The 17,576-nt window shown below is 42.3% G+C and overlaps 1 protein-coding gene across 1 annotated transcript; it reads right to left on the bottom strand.

The window, feature by feature from the left end:
- Window positions 1–1,843: 1,843 nt before the first annotated feature.
- On the bottom strand, window positions 1,844–7,092 carry LOC124034530 (V-type proton ATPase subunit E 1-like). The gene is made up of 9 exons (XM_046347849.1): window positions 6,792–7,092; window positions 5,754–5,819; window positions 5,567–5,676; window positions 4,340–4,406; window positions 4,136–4,225; window positions 3,931–3,999; window positions 3,678–3,772; window positions 3,001–3,088; window positions 1,844–2,775 (listed from the first exon to the last, which is right to left on the bottom strand). The coding sequence occupies exons 1-9, from the start codon at window positions 6,822–6,824 to the stop codon at window positions 2,680–2,682; spliced, it is 714 nt and encodes a 237-aa protein (XP_046203805.1). The 5' UTR covers window positions 6,825–7,092; the 3' UTR covers window positions 1,844–2,679.
- Between the last annotated feature and the right edge of the window lie 10,484 nt (window positions 7,093–17,576).

Here is a 17,576-nt window from a genome sequence, read left to right on the forward strand (position 1 = left end):
GTCATTCAGTCCGAAACGTTAATGTCCACAATAAGACCATCTAATCTGTAGATGTCATACAGGGGCAGTTTGTAAGGGCTGATTCCTGTGTTGGGTTGGGATTGCAAAGGCTATTTCATTTGATTAGCAGTTTACGATTAAATTATACCATGAGACCACAATTATAATGGTATGAAATATATTATCAATAACTCTGCAATCCCAGAGCATGATACCCACATTGTCTGTACTTTAAGGGCAGTTGAGTTTACATTGGTTTCATTGTGTGTGTGTTTGTTGGCAGTCATAAAGACTCGTATACAGACCTTGCAGAAGAGGGAGGACACATACCGTGGCATTGTTGACTGCACACGGTAAGGCTTGCACCATAAAACACATTTCTCCAATATGGATGTGCTAACCTTTGGTTGACAGCAGGTTTCTCACACTTCCATAGGAGGATCTGTGATCTTCCTGTCTGGGTTGGCGTCCCCCCTTGGGTTGTGCCGTGGCGGAGATCTTTGTGGGCTATACTCGGCCTTGTCTCAGGATGGTAAATTGGTGGTTGAAGATATCCCTCTAGTGGTGTGTGGGCTGTGCTTTGGCAAAGTGGGTAGGGTTATATCCTTCCTGTTTGGCCCTGTCCTCGGATGGGGCTACAGTGTCCCCTGACCCCTTCTGTCTCAGCCTCCAGTATTTATGCTGCAGTAGTTTGTGTCGGGGGGCTAGGGTCAGTTTGTTATATCTGGAGTACTTTTCCTGTCCTATTCGGTGTCCTGTGTGAATTTTAAGTGTGCTCTCTCTAATTCTCTCTTTCTTTCTCTCTCTCGGAGGACCTGAGCCCTAGGACCATGCCTCAGGACTACCTGACATGACTCATTGCTGTCCCCAGACCACCTGGCTGTGCTGCTGCTCCAGTTTCAACTGTTCTGCCTTATTATTGGACCATGCTGGTCATTTATGAACATCTTAGCCATGTTCTGTTATAATCTCCACCCCGCACAGCCAGAAGATGACTGGCCACCCCACATAACCTAGGAAGAAACCTAGAGAGGAACCAGGCTTTGGCCTTTCCAGGGAGTTTTTTCTAGCCACCGTGCTTCTACACCTGCATTGCTTGCGGTTTGGGGTTTTAGGCTGGGTTTCTGTACAGCACTTTGAGATATCAGCTGATGTACGAAGGGCTATATAAATACATTTGAATTTAATTAAAGGGTCCAGCAACATTCCTCAAGGGGGCAACTAGTCACGCACTGGTCATCGACCCCCTCTTTGGCATCACACAGGGGGTCTACTTCCTGGGCGTAGGAAGGCAGTTGCTAGGGCTACTGGGATAGCAGCAGCATGTGTCAGTGTCCCTTACAGTACAAAACATACTGCTTCATTCAGCAGTGAATTGAGGGAGATTACTCTGTGGTTCTTAGATGGCAAAGGCTCCTTGACTTTGCCATCACTAAGGAAGTTACCAAGCTATCATGGTTTGACAAAAGCACTTTATATGTAAGTGACAAATCCATCAACATTTGTTTTTAAAGTATCAAACATTTTATTTACTAATGTTGTATAATGCTGACTACACTGCCATGAGAAGTCTAAAATGTGTCCGGCAATTCAAAGCAATTGGTCCATCTTTCACAGATCCTTTTCGTTTCATGAAAAAGGACAACCCATCCTTGAGTCCAGAGTTGTAATCTTGGACTCCTCCTGTTAATGCTTTAATCCCAGTCTCTGTACTGTAACCCACTGAACAGCCAGGCTCCTCTCCTACAGGTTAAGACTGTTGGGCCTGCACTCAGAAGTCTTACCTTCCTGTTCTCCACAACTCAGGCTCAGAAGCAAACCTCTTCAGAGCTAGCTGTAACTGTTAGCTTAACTTTTTTTAATGCATCTTTGCATTACATGTCATGCAAACAATAAAAATGATGCAGATAAAGCCTTATTTCTGGTGATGGATGATGGAGTCTCGTCCGAAACATCTTGCCATTTATCTTACACATTTTGCAATTCAGCAGAAGTTAGTTTGATGTACAACTTAGGCTATACTATGATAAGATCCATTTAAAAAAGTACCAGGTTCTTGCCAACGCACTTTGGATTAAGTTCACTAGGTGGCAATGAAAGCATTTTGTTTTATACATTTTATGATTGGGTTGGAATAACCATTTTATTCCTCATTGGAGAACATCTGAATTGAATGAACAATCTGTACAAACAGTGAATATTCATGTTTCTTTGTTGCATATGTATTGTTAATCACATTGGTAAGTAACAACAAGACATTCATTCTCCAATCCAATATGTTCCCTCTCAACACACAAAATACACAGAAACATCAAAAGGAATACAGCGGCAGCCACCCTGTTAGGTGTTTGGACACCTTACAGTAAACAAAAATAACTTGATTATTCCTCAAGGGAAAGTAAGGGGACAATGAGACAACCCTTAGTGATGGGAGGGGAGCAGTGGTAAACTGAGGAGGTAGTATAAAACACTTGTGAAAGCCACCTACCCTTGACACCAGACAACACACATTCTCCCTCACATCATGTCTCATAAAACATTTTCTTACTTTGGAAGATCATATAGATAAGTGCTTAAAGTTGGGAAGATCAGAGAAAGGGTGTTCTTAGGCTCTGCTCAACTTTCAACATATCCAGCCCAAATGAGAGGCTTGTTCGCAGTAACACTTCCAATGATCCCTTAACCTTTGTCTCCAACAGCATCACCATCTTTTAGTCCAAAAAACTTACGGTTCGGGTTGGCACCGAACAGAGCCGTTCTGACCTCAGGCATCATCTGTCAGAGAACAAACAGAAAGGTCAGAGAGAATACCTAGCTGTCCCGGTACTACTCAGGATACAGAGTACTCATCAACCGAGCTTACAAAGGTAGATAAGATCAAGCAGATTCAAATCAACCTCATCCTGTTGGAGTACATGTGACATACTTGGGTTAGTGTTTGGGGTATTTCTATTGTGATTCCTAACCCCTCCTCTTCTGCCTAATATGTCAATACTGTACCTGCTGGGCCATGAGGTCTAGCCTGCTCTCCAGGGTGTTGGCTACCTTGATCTTCCCATTAGCGTTGTACATCTCAATACCTCCAGAGCTGTGGACACCAGAATCATACAGGTCACAGTCACTCGCTGAAGGACCACTATAGCTTGCTTATGTCCTCTTATCTCAATCAATCACATGGATAGACCTAATTTGCACAGTGTGATAAAGTTAACGTTCAAAAACAGATGTAAAACCATTTTAACATAACAGTAAAGTAGATGTAATCTCTCCTATTCCTTTGCATTGCTAATGTGCCGAATAAAAATACATGCACTCTATTTAAGGGGATGGGGATATCTAGTCAGTTGAACAACAATGCATTCAACTGAAATGTGTCTTCCGCATTTAACCCAACACCTTAATCAGAAAGGTGCAGGGGGCAGCCTTAATCAACTTCGGCATCGTCGGCACACAGGAGCAGTTGTTGTTGGTGGTTAACTGCCTTGCTCAAGGGCAAAACGGAAGTTTTTCCCCACCTTGCCGGCTCGGGGATTCGAATCAGCGACCTTTTTTTACTGTCCCAACGCGCTTAACTGCTAGGCTACCTGACTCCCATTTTAGCATCCTGATTGTTGGGTTGTTATTGATGTGCTCTTTGTTTAGCCACAATTAATGTGAAATGAAAAGGAATCTCATACATGTCTGGTGAAAGGTGCCGGTCTTGGTCAATGCCGACCTCAATGTTGCTCTTCACAGCAGCTTTATAGATGGGGATATTTTTCTGAACAGCAGCCTGCATGGTGAAAACCAAATTGTGAAGGAATCCAAATGTTCTCAAACAAAAGTAGGCCAATTCAAGTCATAATACAAGCTGAAATCAGTCATGATACACAGACAATGGCAAAGAATTGAAGTGACTCAACAAGGTATCCCTAATAACATAACACTGACCTGCACCATGGCAATGTCCTGCTGCCGGCAGCGAATTATCACTTTGGGCTCCAGCAGTTGGTAGAATCCCTGAAATTAAAGTCCGGACATAATTAGACCACATATAGTAGCCATGGTTCATTGCATGACAGTGAGTATTAGCGGCACGGCAAACTTCTGTCAGCCTACATGAGTCGGTTTACTCCTGAGCGCACAGAAAGACTACCTGCAGAACTAGTCCCTCCAACAAGGCAGGGTACCTCGCCGGGTCCTTGGCAATGTTAGCCAGCCTCTGACGAGCCTCAGTTAGCAGATCCTGACACACAGAAAGAAAAAGAGTCAGACATCACTAGCAACAAGAAATCTAAAATGTTGTTGATAGGCGAAACATTTAATGTGGTCAGATAATTGCAGGAAAGACGCCACTAACCGAAATCATGTCATCACGAGCTTTCAGCACCTTCAGTCGAGCCAGGTTCATCAGGTTGGACATCTGACTGTGTGGAGAAGCCAAATATTAAGTGGCAGACAAGTACTCTTATCAATGGGAGGCACAACACATGGTTTGGACAGGACAACATGGAGAGAACAAATTATGGTGCAAAAGGGAAGAATACTGCTCTACCAAGAAGGTAAAAAAAAACTGCTCATTTGGTTGAAAAAAAGTTAATATCATTTTTGCTACATTAAATACATGCTTAATCATGTGGACAAGTATCCTGCCTATATTGTATTGTGTTTTGGAGAAAATGGGGGTCATGTTAGCAGTAACTGCATAAAGTTACTGTGAAACCAAGGTAAATAAGTGAAAATACTTAAAGTACTACTTAAGTCATTTTTGGGGGGTATCTGTACTTTACTATTTATATTTTGACAACTTTTACTCCACTACATTCATAAAGAAAAGAATGTAATTTTTACTCCATACATTTTTCCTGACACCCAAAAGTACTTTTGAATGCTTAACAGGACAGGAAAATTGTCAAATTCACACACTTTTCAAGAGAGCATCCTGGCTCATTCCTATTGCCTCTGATTTGATTGACTCATTAAACACAAACACTTCATTTTTAAACTATGTCTGAGTGTTGGTGTGTCCCTGACTATCTGTGAATAAAAAATTAAAATAAATCATGCCATCTGGTTTGCCATAAGGAATTTTACATTTTTTTTTATACTTGACCTTTTGGTACTTTAGTATATTTTTAAAATTACATTTACTTTTGATACTTAAGTATATTTAAAATCAAATACTTTTACTCAAGTAGTATATTACTGGATGACTTTCCCTTGAGTCATTTTCTGTTAAGCCATCTTTACTTTTACTCGAGTATGACAATTGGGTACTTTTTCCACCACTGCTTTTTGCTTGGTAGGGCAGAATAGTGATGTCACGGTGTCATTTTGTAGTTAGCATACTAGCATGCTAGCTGTTCCTGTAGACTTCCAGTCATCTCGCAAACACTTTCAAACTGCACGCAGAGACATATCAATGAGTTCATCTGACTCTGGGTAAGAAGTAATAATTGCCAAAATGTTGCACTGTTTAAATGAGGATCTGCCTCCAGAAAAGATATCATTATGAAGAGTATGTCCCATTCAGCTGAGAAGAATTCACTTCAACTGCTGGGATATAACAGGGGGAAAAAAAACTCACATTTTCTTCTGCTGGTCGATCTGCTTTTCTTTTTTCTCATAGTACTCCATGATCTTGAGCCTTTGTGTCTGCACCAGACGGCCCTTCTCAATGTTGAACTCCTCTTCTGCCTTTAGGAGCAGACAAATGTGTTAATATTTTGTACAGTACCTTTACCAGACTTGCAGGCTAGATGGGAGAGTATTACCTTTGCATCAATTTCTTCTGCTTTCTCATTGGCTTCCTGTTCAATGAAGGCCATCATATGCTTGATCTGTCCAAGGAGAAACAGGGGATGAAGAAGTGTGTAGAACTAATTTTCTCATGATCAAGTGAGGAATCCACCATCATAGGTCCCAAAGGCAACTTTTTTAACTAGCTATGCCTAGACGCAGTACATTGTTGCCTGTATGTCATCTTTCATATAATGCACTCTAAAACATTAGGCAGGGGGGAATTATTGATTCCCAAAGTGCCTTTCCAACACAAAAACCCAGAGGCACAATATATCAAGGCAAAGCAAATTACTGGCATGGCAAACCAATCTACTCATGGATTAGAGTGGGTTGATATGCATAGAAAGCACTAATTAATTAGCTTGTTCTCTAACTTGCTAAATTAAACTAGGCCTAATTGTCCAGTGAAAATCTCACTTTTATCTAAATAATGTTTGACACATCCTATACTCGAATGTGGCCAAAGCATGAATTGGGAGGGGGGAAAAAAAACACTTAAGAAAAAAAAAAAAACTCAGTTGTATCTAAATAGACCGTTTCAAAAAGTTATTTCCTCATATATGAGCTGCCAATCAAAGGTCTACATATCAATTTTTTTAAATGTAAAGTACAAGCACACATCCATGGAGTAACGTTATACCCACACATAAAAGCTGCTTTTTAACATACTAAATACATTTTTGTGAAGGAAAACTGTTTCACTCATATTGTAATTAATTATAGATCATATTTCATATAAATCTAGAAACACTGGACAGTGGAGATACATTTTGAATCAGAAGGGGGAAGTGCCATGATGCATCGAACTATAGTAGCTCTTTTGACATTTGGTGAGAGCTGACAAATATATAGCTAACTGTATACATCACACAGCAGACATGCTAGCATAGCCAACTAAAAAGAAAGCACACAGATGACCGTTTCTACTTTATAATAGTTTGTGTTAGCAAAACTTAGCTAGCTAGAAAAGCTAACTAGACAGCTAGCTTTAGCAAGCAAGATAATGTTACCTGTTTCTGTACGTCGGCATCGCTGAGCGCCATGGCTGGTTCTTCAGTTGTTGTTTTTTGCTTACTAATAAAGGTAGCTAGAAAACAACTGACTAATAATAATCAGCTACTTGATTTGACTAAATAGATTTTCAGTTGCTCATACACGACGTAAAAACATGGGCCTAATGACAAGCAACAAACTGGCACTGAATGTCAGCTGACTGGGTGACAGAGAACTGCGCGTTCACAACAAGGGTCGGTTTACTTCTTCTTTGATGATGTTTAACGGCGGTTGGCATCCAATAAATGTTGTATTACCGCCACCTACTAGACTGGAGTACAACTCCCTTATACTTCGCTTGAAAAAAATAAATAAACAAATACCCTACCATCTAACACGACACTCACAAATTGTTTTAAAAATACAATTAAAAAATAACCCCATCCTACTCCACTATTTCAATCTATTAGTCCTACCTCAGACCAACAACCTGAAAGGATGGGACACCACCAGTGGCGACCCGTTATTCAGGGATTGAGCCCCACATTTTTAGCAAATGCTTGCCTGTTTTGCATGTTATTTTGAAATTAATACGTATTCACATATCAGTTTGCAAACAGTGTAAAAAAAATACATAATTGAGTTAATAAGCTGCATACAAACATGGTTTCTTTTTTGTTTTCTTGAGTAAGGCAGCTCCAAAATGCAGGTGTTTCAGCCTAGCTCAGTGCTTTCTGTGGTGGTGGTGCACGCCAGCAGAAAACACGGAGCGTTGCGCCGTGATTGGCTCAGTGTTTTGTCACTCATGCGGATGCCACGTCACCAAAAGGTCTAATGTTAGACATCGAAAATAGCCCCTTGGGTACTGCCATAGAGTTACATTAGAAGTGCCTATCCAAGAAGGCTCAAAGTCATTGGCCACCGATAAATTGACGTCAAATCACGTTATATGTACAGTAGCCTTGATTTGACTGTCAACATCATACTTTCAAAATCTTAGCTAGCAGTCATCATCATGAATCAAGTCGACAATCTACTGGCAAATCCTTTTTAATCCTTGTCATATGAAGAGAAATAATGAAGAGAAATTACAGATAAAACGCATCGGTGCTCATCGGACATTGGACATAAACATTACACAGCAAGTTGGGAATCACAAATTCAACAATGAGTGGTTTGGAAGGAATCAGTGACAGTGGCTGTGTGGTCCCAAATCTGGGATTAGGGGGCTCTTTTCCAAATGTAAAATTATAAACGTTCAACATTGGCCAAGCTGTCAATGAAGCATGATTTGTGCCATGCTCAAAACAATTGTTAACTCGGAACTGCGAAAACTTGACTTCAGCGAGTTCAAGACAACTGGTAAATTCGGAATAAACGAGCACCGACTGGGAAAATACGCTTTGAACAGTCATCGAACCTGGAATTGTAAATCCGGCCTCTTTCTAGAGCTACGACGTGAAGATCAATGATGTCATCATGATTCAACATGTTTTTTTTCCAGAGTTCCCATTTGTTTTGAGAACACCATACATCCAGAGAATGACAAAATAACAAAATTTGCCTACGAAGGACCGCAGCGCCACCTTCCTGTTCAAGTGAGCACAGCGCAACAAGCTGAGTCGAAAAATGTCTTGTATGCTGCTGCATAAATTATGTAATATGCCAGAGAGATATGTATACTGTAGCTAAGAAAGTAATACTAAGTGTATGTTGTATAGTAAGATGTTAGTAGCCCATGTGCCTCACTCTGATAATTTGGTCTATTTACCCCTCTTAATTTCCCCTATTGTTCTGACTTGGTGGTGCACATGTAGCCCATAACCTGTTTTAGAGAAATGTAATCATCAAATATTGTAAGAGCCTTCATTTTTGCATCATGCCCCCTTTATTTATCCTACGGTTCTGACTTGGTGTACAGGGAGAACACTGTAAGAACGGCCCATGTTCTGAAATCTGTCACGGTACATTTCAAAAGTGCTATACAAATAGATATATTAACTAAATCCGTCCTAGCTCGCTCATTCATGTCTTATTCGAAATTATGGCTTGCCTCTTATCCGCTTGTCATCCCCTTATGCAATAGTTTGTACATCTCAATTGTCATTAGAAACCACATTTGTTAAGCAAGTCAGCCATATCAGCTATGTTTTTTTTAAAGGCAGTAAATGAGGCTGAATTAACTGTTTCATTGCCAGACAAGGCTTTGCTGATAGCCAGGTGTAGCAGTGGTAAGATGGGACTGCTGTTCGGACAGCTTTATGTGGGCCCTAACAGTTTGTGGGCACCGTTTGTCAACGTTATAGTGCAATTAATGTATTGTTTAGTGTTGTGTTATGTTGTATAGTGGCTTTGCGGGCATGCGTCCCACTTTTATACTTTTTTGCCCCACCAAGATTTACATGCTAAAACCGCAACTGGACACAACCACTTAACACACCCTGTAACTATTCTGCCACCTGTAACAACGTAATGTATTCACCACAAAATCTTGTGCAAGATAACTTATATATCCGAATATCACTTTATCAGGCAAAGACTCAACATCAAAACTCAAAAGAACAGACAATGATTCTTCTGTTTCACCACTCACCTCACTGTGTCTGTGTCGCACCAAACGACAAGCATCACAAACACAGAGAATCTTCCCCCTTCAACTTCGGTCAACTTCGACATTTTCTGCTCCGTCAGTAATTACTCCTTTCAATGACGCCCTTTTCTTGAGAGCAAAACGATTCACGTCTCGGAGAGCCTTCTCCCTCTGAGCAGCAGAAACACAAACAATTATCACAAGACCACTTCTGGTTAACCTCACTGTTTCCACAGCACCCAACTCTGTTTTCACCCACCCTGAAACTACAAATGGATCAGCCAAAAAGCAAGGGTCCACGTTTTCCAAAACTTCACTCCTACTGTCAGACTCTTCTTTATCCTGACCCTCGTGCAAGCCTCAGGCTCCAAGAACTTCATCAAACCTACCACCTCCGATACTTAAACCTCATTCACTTCCATTTCTCCTCTTGTCTTCAGCTCACTCTGCTTACACTTTCTACCATTATTCTTTTACAAACGTCTCGCTTTTCCCCCATTTTTAACCGACTCAAGCTCACCCTCTTCCTGCCTTTCTCTCTTAGACCTCCTCTGCCTCACTTTTCCCCTCCATTCCTCCTCCGTATTCCAAGCATTTCTCCTTATGATAATACTGCACTTCTCCTGACATACAGTGGGGCAAAAAAGTATTTAGTCAGCCACCAATTGTGCAAGTTATCCCACTTAAAAAGATGAGAGAGGCCTGTAATTGTCATCATAGGTACACTTCAACTATGACAGACAAAATTGGATTTTTCCCTCAGAAAATCACATTGTAGGATTTTTAATGAATTTATTTGCAAATTATGGTGGAAAATAAGTATTTGGTCAATAACAAAAGTTTATCTCAATACTTTGTTATATACCCTTTGTTGGCAATGACAGAGGTCAAACGAAGTCTTCACAAGGTTTTCACACACTGTTGCTGGTATTTTGGCCCATTCCTCCATACAGATCTCCTCTAGAGCAGTGATGTTTTGGGGCTGTTGCTGGGAAACACGGACTTTCAACTCCCTCCAAAGATTTTCTATGGGGTTGAGATCTGGAGACTGGCTAGGCCACTCCAGGACCTTGAAATGCTTCTTACGAAGCCACTCCGTCGTTGCCCGGGCGGTGTGTTTGAGATCATTGTCATGCTGAAAGACCCAGCCACGTTTCATCTTCAATGTACTTGCTGATGGAAGGAGGTTTTCACTCAAAATCTCACGATACATGGCCCCATTCATTCTTTCCTTTACACGGATCAGTCGTCCTGGTCCCTTTGCAGAAAAACAGCCCCAAAGCATGATGTTTCCACCCCATGCTTCACAGTAGCTATGGTGTTCTTTGAATGCAACTCAGCATTCTTTGTCCTCCAAACACGACGAGTTGAGTTTTTACCAAAAAGTTCTATTTTGGTTTCATCTGACCATATGACATTCCCCAATCTTCTTCTGGATCATCCAAATGCTCTCTAGCAAACTTCAGACGGGCCTGGACATGTACTGGCTTAAGCAGGGGGACACGTCTGGCACTGCAGGATTTGAGTCCCTGGCGGCGTAGTGTGTTACTGATGGTAGGCTTTGTTACTTTGGTCCCAGCTCTCTGCAGGTCATTCACTAGTTCCCCCGTGTGGTTCTGGGATTTTTGCTCACCGTTCTTGTCATCATTTTGACCCCACAGGGTGAGATCTTGCGTGGAGCCCCAGATCGAGGGAGATTATCAGTGGTCTTGTATGTCTTCCATTTCCTAACAATTGCTCCCACAGTTGATTTCTTCGAACCAAGCTGCCTACCTATTGCAGATTCAGTCTTCCCAGCCTGGTGCAGGTCTACAATTTTGTTTCTGGTGTCCTTTGACAGCTCTTTGGTCTTGGCCATAGTGGAGTTTGGAGTGTGACTGTTTGAGGTTTGTGGACAGTTGTCTTTTATACTGATAACAAGTTCAAACAGGTGCCATTAATACAGGTAACGAGTGGAGGACAGAGGAGCCTCTTAAAGAAGAAGTTACAGGTCTGTGAGAGCCAGAAATCTTGGTTGTTTGTAGGTGACCAAATACTTATTTTCCACCATAATTTGCAAATAAATTCATTTAAAATCCTACAATGTGATTTTCTGGATTTGTTTTCCTCATTTTGTCTGTCATAGTTGAAGTGTACCTATGACGAAAATTACAGGCCTCTCATCTTTTTAAGTGGGAGAACTCAAGGTCCTAAACGATACCATAACAGCCATCGATAAGGGACATTACTGTGCAGCCGTATTCATCGACCTGGCAAAGGCTTTCGACTCTGTCAATCACCACATTCTTATCGGCAGACTCAACCGCCTTGGTTTCTCAAATGATTGCCTCGCCTGGTTCACCACCTACTTCTCTGATAGAGTTCAGTGTGTCAAATCGTAGGGCCTGTTGTCCGGACCTCTGGCAGTCTCTATGGGGGTGCCACAGGGTTCAATTCTCGGGCCGACTCTCTTCTCTGTATACAGCCGTGGCCAAAGGTTTTGAGAATGACACAAATATTAATCTTCACAAAGTCTGCTGCCTCAGTTTGTACGATGGCAATTTGCATATACTCCAGAATGTTATGAAGAGTGATCAGATGAATTGCAATTAATTGTAAACTCCCTCTTTACCATGCAAATGAACTGAATCTCCCAAAAACATTTCCACTGCATTTCAGCCCTGCCACAAAAGGACCGGCTGACATCATGTCAGTGATTCTCTCGTTAACACAGGTGTGAGTGTTGACGAGGACAAGGATGGAGATCACTCTGTCATGCTGATTGAGTTTGAATAACAGACTGGAAGCTTCAAAAGGAGGGTGGTGCTTGGAATCATTGTTCTTCCTCTGTCACCCATGGTTACCTGCAAGGAAACACGGACCGTCATCATTGCTTTGCACAAAAAGGGCTTCACAGACAAGGATATTGCTGCCAGTAAGATTGCACCTAAATCAACCATTTATCAGATCATCAAAAACTTCAAGGAGAGTGGTTCAATTGTTGTGACGAAGGCTTCAGGGCGCCCAAGAAAGTCTAGCAAGCACCAGGACCGTCTCCTAAAGTTGATTCAGCTGCGGGATCGGGGCACCACCAGTACAGAGCTTGCTCAGGAATGGCAGCAGGCAGGTGTGAGTGCATCTGCACGCACAGTGAGGCGAAGACTTTTGGAGGATGGCCTGCTGTCAAGAAGGGCAGCAAAGAAACCACTACTCTCCAGGAAAGATATCAGGGACAGACTTATATTCTGCAAAAGGTACAGGGATTGGACTGCTGGGGACTGGGGTAAAGTCATTTTCTCTGATGAATCCCGTTTCCGATTGTTTGGGGCATCCGGAAAAAAACTTGTCTGGTGAGTGCTTCCATCAGTCCTGTGGCATGCCAACAGTAAAGCATTCTGAGACCATTCATGTGTGGGGTTGTGTTGATAAAAGGTTATGTAGAAGGGTGAGCCGGTTAAGGATTGATTCAGACAAGGTGTTAAAATTGTAGACAAGCGACAGTTTATTCAGAGTGAGAATATCTGGTACACGTAAATACGGCTCTCCCGTTCGCTCGCACAGAACAGCAGGAAAAGAGAAAGAGTGAACCGTTACAATACAATTTATACAAAACAGAAAGTAGGTTGATCCTGGGAGATCGGATCTTTGGATTGGTTCAGCTGGGCCGTCCGTCTGTAGTCTTCCGCCATTGGCTCAGCTGGGCCGTCCGTCACTCTAGAATCCCGCCGTCACATCCGTTCAGCTAAAGGAGACTGTGTGTGCGCTGGTTTGGCAGTCAGTGTGTAATGTGGGAGCTATCCTGTAGGGGACCCCACAGGCTTTACTGTGAGTTGTAGCCATGTATTTAGCAGTAGGCTGATCACTTGCATAAGAGAATAGCAATTCTTTACAGTTGCTTCTCAGCCAAGGGAGTGGGCTCACTCACATTTTTGCCTAAAAACAGTCATTGAAAAAGAATGGTACCAACACATCCTCCGAGAGCAACTTCTCCCAACCATCCAATAACAGTTTGGTGACGAACAATGCCTTTTCCAGCATGATGGAGCACCTTGCCATAAGGCAAAAGTGATAACTAAGTGACTCGGGGACCAACACATCGATATTTTGGGTCCATGGCCAGGAAACTCCCCAGACCTTAATCCTATTGAGAACTTGTGGTCAATCCTCAAGAGGCGGGTGGACAAACAAAACCTCACAAATTCTGACAAACTCCAAACATTGATTATGCAAGAATGGGCTGCTAAGAAGGGTCAATACAGCAAATATTGACTCTTTGCATCAACTTCATGTAATTGTCAATAAAAGCCTTTGACACTCATGAAATGCTTGTAATCATACTTCAGTATTCCATAGTAATATCTGACAAAAATATCTAGACACTGAAGCGGCAAACTTTGTGGAAATTAATATTTGTGTCATTCTCAAAACTTTTGGCCACGACTGTACATCAATGATGTCGCTCTTGCTGTTGGTGATTTTCTGATCCACCTCTACGCAGATGACACCATTCTATATACCTCTGGCCCTTCTTTGGACACTGTGTTAACTAATCTCCAGTCGAGCTTCAATGCCATACAACTCTCCTTCCATGGCCTCCAACTGCTCTTCAATGCAAGTAAAACTAAATGCATGCTCTTCAACCGATCGCTGCCCGCACCTGCCCGCCCGTCCAGCATCACTACTAGGGACGGTTCTGACTTAGAATGTGGACAACTACAAATGCCTAGGTGTCTGCTTAGACTGTAAACTCTCCTTCCAGACTCACATTAAGCATCTCCAATCCAAAATTAAATCTAGAATTGGCTTCCTATTTCGCAACAAAGCATCCTTCACTCATGTTGCCAAACATACTCTTGTAAAACTGACCATCCTACTGATCCTCGACTTCGGCGATGCCATTTACAAAATAGCCTCCAACACTCTACTCAACAAATTTGATGCAGTCTATCACAGTGCCATCCGTTTTGTCATCAAAGCCCCATATAATACCCACCACTGCGAGATTTACCCTCTCGTTGGCTGGCCCACGCTTCATACTCATCGCCAAACCCACTGGCTCCAGGTCATCTGCAAGTCTCTGCTAGGTAAAGCCCCGCCTTATCTCAGCTCACTGGTCACCATAGCAGCACCCACCAGTAGCACCCGCTCCAGCATTTATATCTCACTGGTCACCCCCAAAGCCAATTCTTCCTTTGGCCGCCTTTCCTTCCAGTTCTCTGCTGCCAATGACTGGAACGAACTGCAAAAATCACTGAAGCTGGAGACTCATATCTCCCTCAGTAGCTTTAAGCACCAGCGGTCAGAGCAGCTCACAGATCACTGCACATAGCCCATCTGTAAACAGCCCATCCAACTAGCACATCCTCAAACTTTATTTATTTTGCTCCTTTGGACCCCAGTATCTCTACTTGCACATTCATCTTCTGCACATCTACCATTCCAGTGTGTAATTGCTATATTGTAATTACTTCGCCACCATGGCCTATTTATTGCCTTACCTCCCTTATCCTACCTCATTTGCACACACTGTATATACACTTTTTCTACTGTATTATTGACTGTATGTTTGTTTATTACATGTGTAACTCTGTGTCGTTGTATGTGTCGAACTGTTTTGCTTTATCTTGGCCAGGTCGAAGTTGTAAATGAGAACTTGTTCTCAACTAGCCTACCTGGTTAAATAAAGGTGAAATAAAAATAAATAAATAAAATGTATAACATCTCCTAAGCCTGTGTTAACCTCAGACCTTATTTTAAGGGTTTATCCCCAAACCCCATTCTTTCCCCCATAGGAATGGCTGAAAGATCAGAGGTAACTCATTTCTAGTTTTTAGGACTACAAGATGGCGAACTCTCTAACGTTATCGGAATTCAGTTTCTATGACAATCACGTTGTCGTTGGGGGACCCATTTATGGCTATGATGACGTCTACGTGGTTTTGGCTAGAAGGGATACAGTTTGTCAGACTTTACTTTTCGCATTAGTATAAACGTAACAGGTTAAGAAAATAAGGTCATGAGACGGTTTAGGGTTAACTGAAACATTCAACGTTTGACGTCAATTTGGCATAAATTGTATCCCATCTAGCCAATACCCAAATGGGTCCATGCTGTCTAAACTGCGCCGTCTAAATCAATTTACACTAAAAAACTATTTGAGTAACCAAATACAATTAGTTCGTTAATAGCTAGTTTACATTGGTGTGTTCCGAGCTAATTGTACCGGTATTTACGAACTGTGCCATGTCTGTAAGCTAAGTTAGCAAGCAAAACAAAACTCCAAAATAAAATTGTCAAGTGACAAAACTACAACCTTAACAAAAAACTTAAGTTGGGGACGGTGTTGAAGGGGGGAATTGTTATAACGTTAGCTGCTGGCTGGAACAAATAATACCTATATTATATTAGCTATAATAATATGTCAGATGTATGACAAAGATCTAGAGGGGTCCTGCTGAAGCAATTCACACAAAAAAAGTCTGAAATCGGTGCAATATTTAAAAGTCACAAAAAAAATAACTTGTCTGAGATTGTTATGGAAAATAAGCCAAATATGTGCGGCACTTCATAAACTGACCCTTGAAAAGAAATGGTGATGGCATGAAGCGAGACGGTGGTTGGAAGAGCACGCTTGTTAGAAATGGAAAAGCGTTGCGGTAGCTTTTGATAAAGCCGAACATCAGAACGAAGCAGCATGACCAGCTCTGAAACCAGATTGCATAGAGGAGAAGGAACGGTGGGATTTGAAATGGTCGGTAATCTGTTTGTTAACTTGGCTTTCGGAGGCAGGGTAGGATAGATATAGGTCTGTAGCAGTTTGGGTCTAGAGTGTCTCCCCCCTTTGAAGAGGGGAATGACCGCGGCAGCTTTCCAATCTTTCCAATTTCGGCAGATCATTTTAGAAAGAGAGGGTTCAGGTTGTCTAGCCCGGCTAATTTGTAGGGGTCCAGATTTTGCAGCTCTTTCAGAGCATCAGCTATCTGGATTTGGGTGAAGGAGAAATGGGGGAGGCTTGGGTGAGTTGCTGTGTGGGGTGCAGGCCTGTTGACCGGGGTAGGGGTAGCCAGGTGGAAAGCATGGTCAGCCGTAGAAAAATGCTTATTGAAATTCTCAATTATAGTTGTGACAGTGTTTCCTAGCCTCAGTGCAGTGGGCAGCTGGGAGGAGGTGCTCTTATTCTCCATGGACTTTACAGTGTCCCAGAACTTTTTAGATTTTTTGCTACAGGATTCCAATTTCTGCTTGAAAAAGCTAGCCTTAGCTTTCCTAACTGCCTGTATATATTGGTTCTTAACTTCCCTGAAAAGTTGCATATCCCGGGGGCTATTCGATGCTAATGCAGAACACCACAGGATGTTTTTGTGCTGGTCAAGCGCAGTCAGGTCTGTAGAGAACCAAGGGCTGTATCTGTTGCTGGTTCTACATTTTTTGAATTGGGCATGCTTATTTAAGATGGTTAGGAAGGCATTTAAAAAAAATATCCAGGCATCCTCTACTGACGGGATGAGATCAATATCCTTCCAGGATACCCCGGCCAGGTCGGTTAGAAAGGCCTGCTCGCTGAAGTGTTTCAGGGAGCGTTTGACAGTGATGAGTGGAGGTCGTTTGACCGCTGACCCATTACGGATGCAGGCAATGAGGCAGTGATCGCTGAGATCTTGGTTGAAGACAGCAGAGGTGTATTTAGAGGGAAAGTTGGTTAGGATGATATCTATGAGCATGCCCGTGTTTAAGGCTTTGGGGGGGGTACCTGGTAGGCTCATTGATAATTTGAGTGAGATTGAGGGCATCAAGTTTAGATTGTAGGATGGCTGGGGTGTTAAGCATGTTACAGTTTAGGTCGCCTAGCAGCACGAGCTCTGAAGATAGATGGGGGGCAATCAGTTCACATATGGTGTCCAGAGCACAGCTGGGGGCAGAGGGTGGTCTATAGCAGGCGGCAACGGTGAGAGACTTGTTTTTAGAGAGGTGGATTTTTAGAAGTAGAAGTTCAAATTGTTTGGGTACAGACCTGGATAGTAGGACAGAACTCTGCAGGCTATCTTTGCAGTAGATTGCAACACCGCCCCCTTTGGCAGTTCTATCTTGTCTGAAAATGTTGTAATTTGGAATTAAAATTTCAGAATTTTTGGTTGTCTTCCTAAGCCAGGATTCAGACACAGCTAGAACATCTGGGTTGGCAGAGTGTGCTAAAGCAGTGAATAGAACAAACTTAGGGAGGAGGCTTCTAATG

The sequence above is a fragment of the Oncorhynchus gorbuscha genome, linkage group LG01 (genome assembly GCF_021184085.1).
Source record: "Oncorhynchus gorbuscha isolate QuinsamMale2020 ecotype Even-year linkage group LG01, OgorEven_v1.0, whole genome shotgun sequence".
NCBI classification, from domain to species: Eukaryota; Metazoa; Chordata; class Actinopteri; order Salmoniformes; family Salmonidae; genus Oncorhynchus; species Oncorhynchus gorbuscha.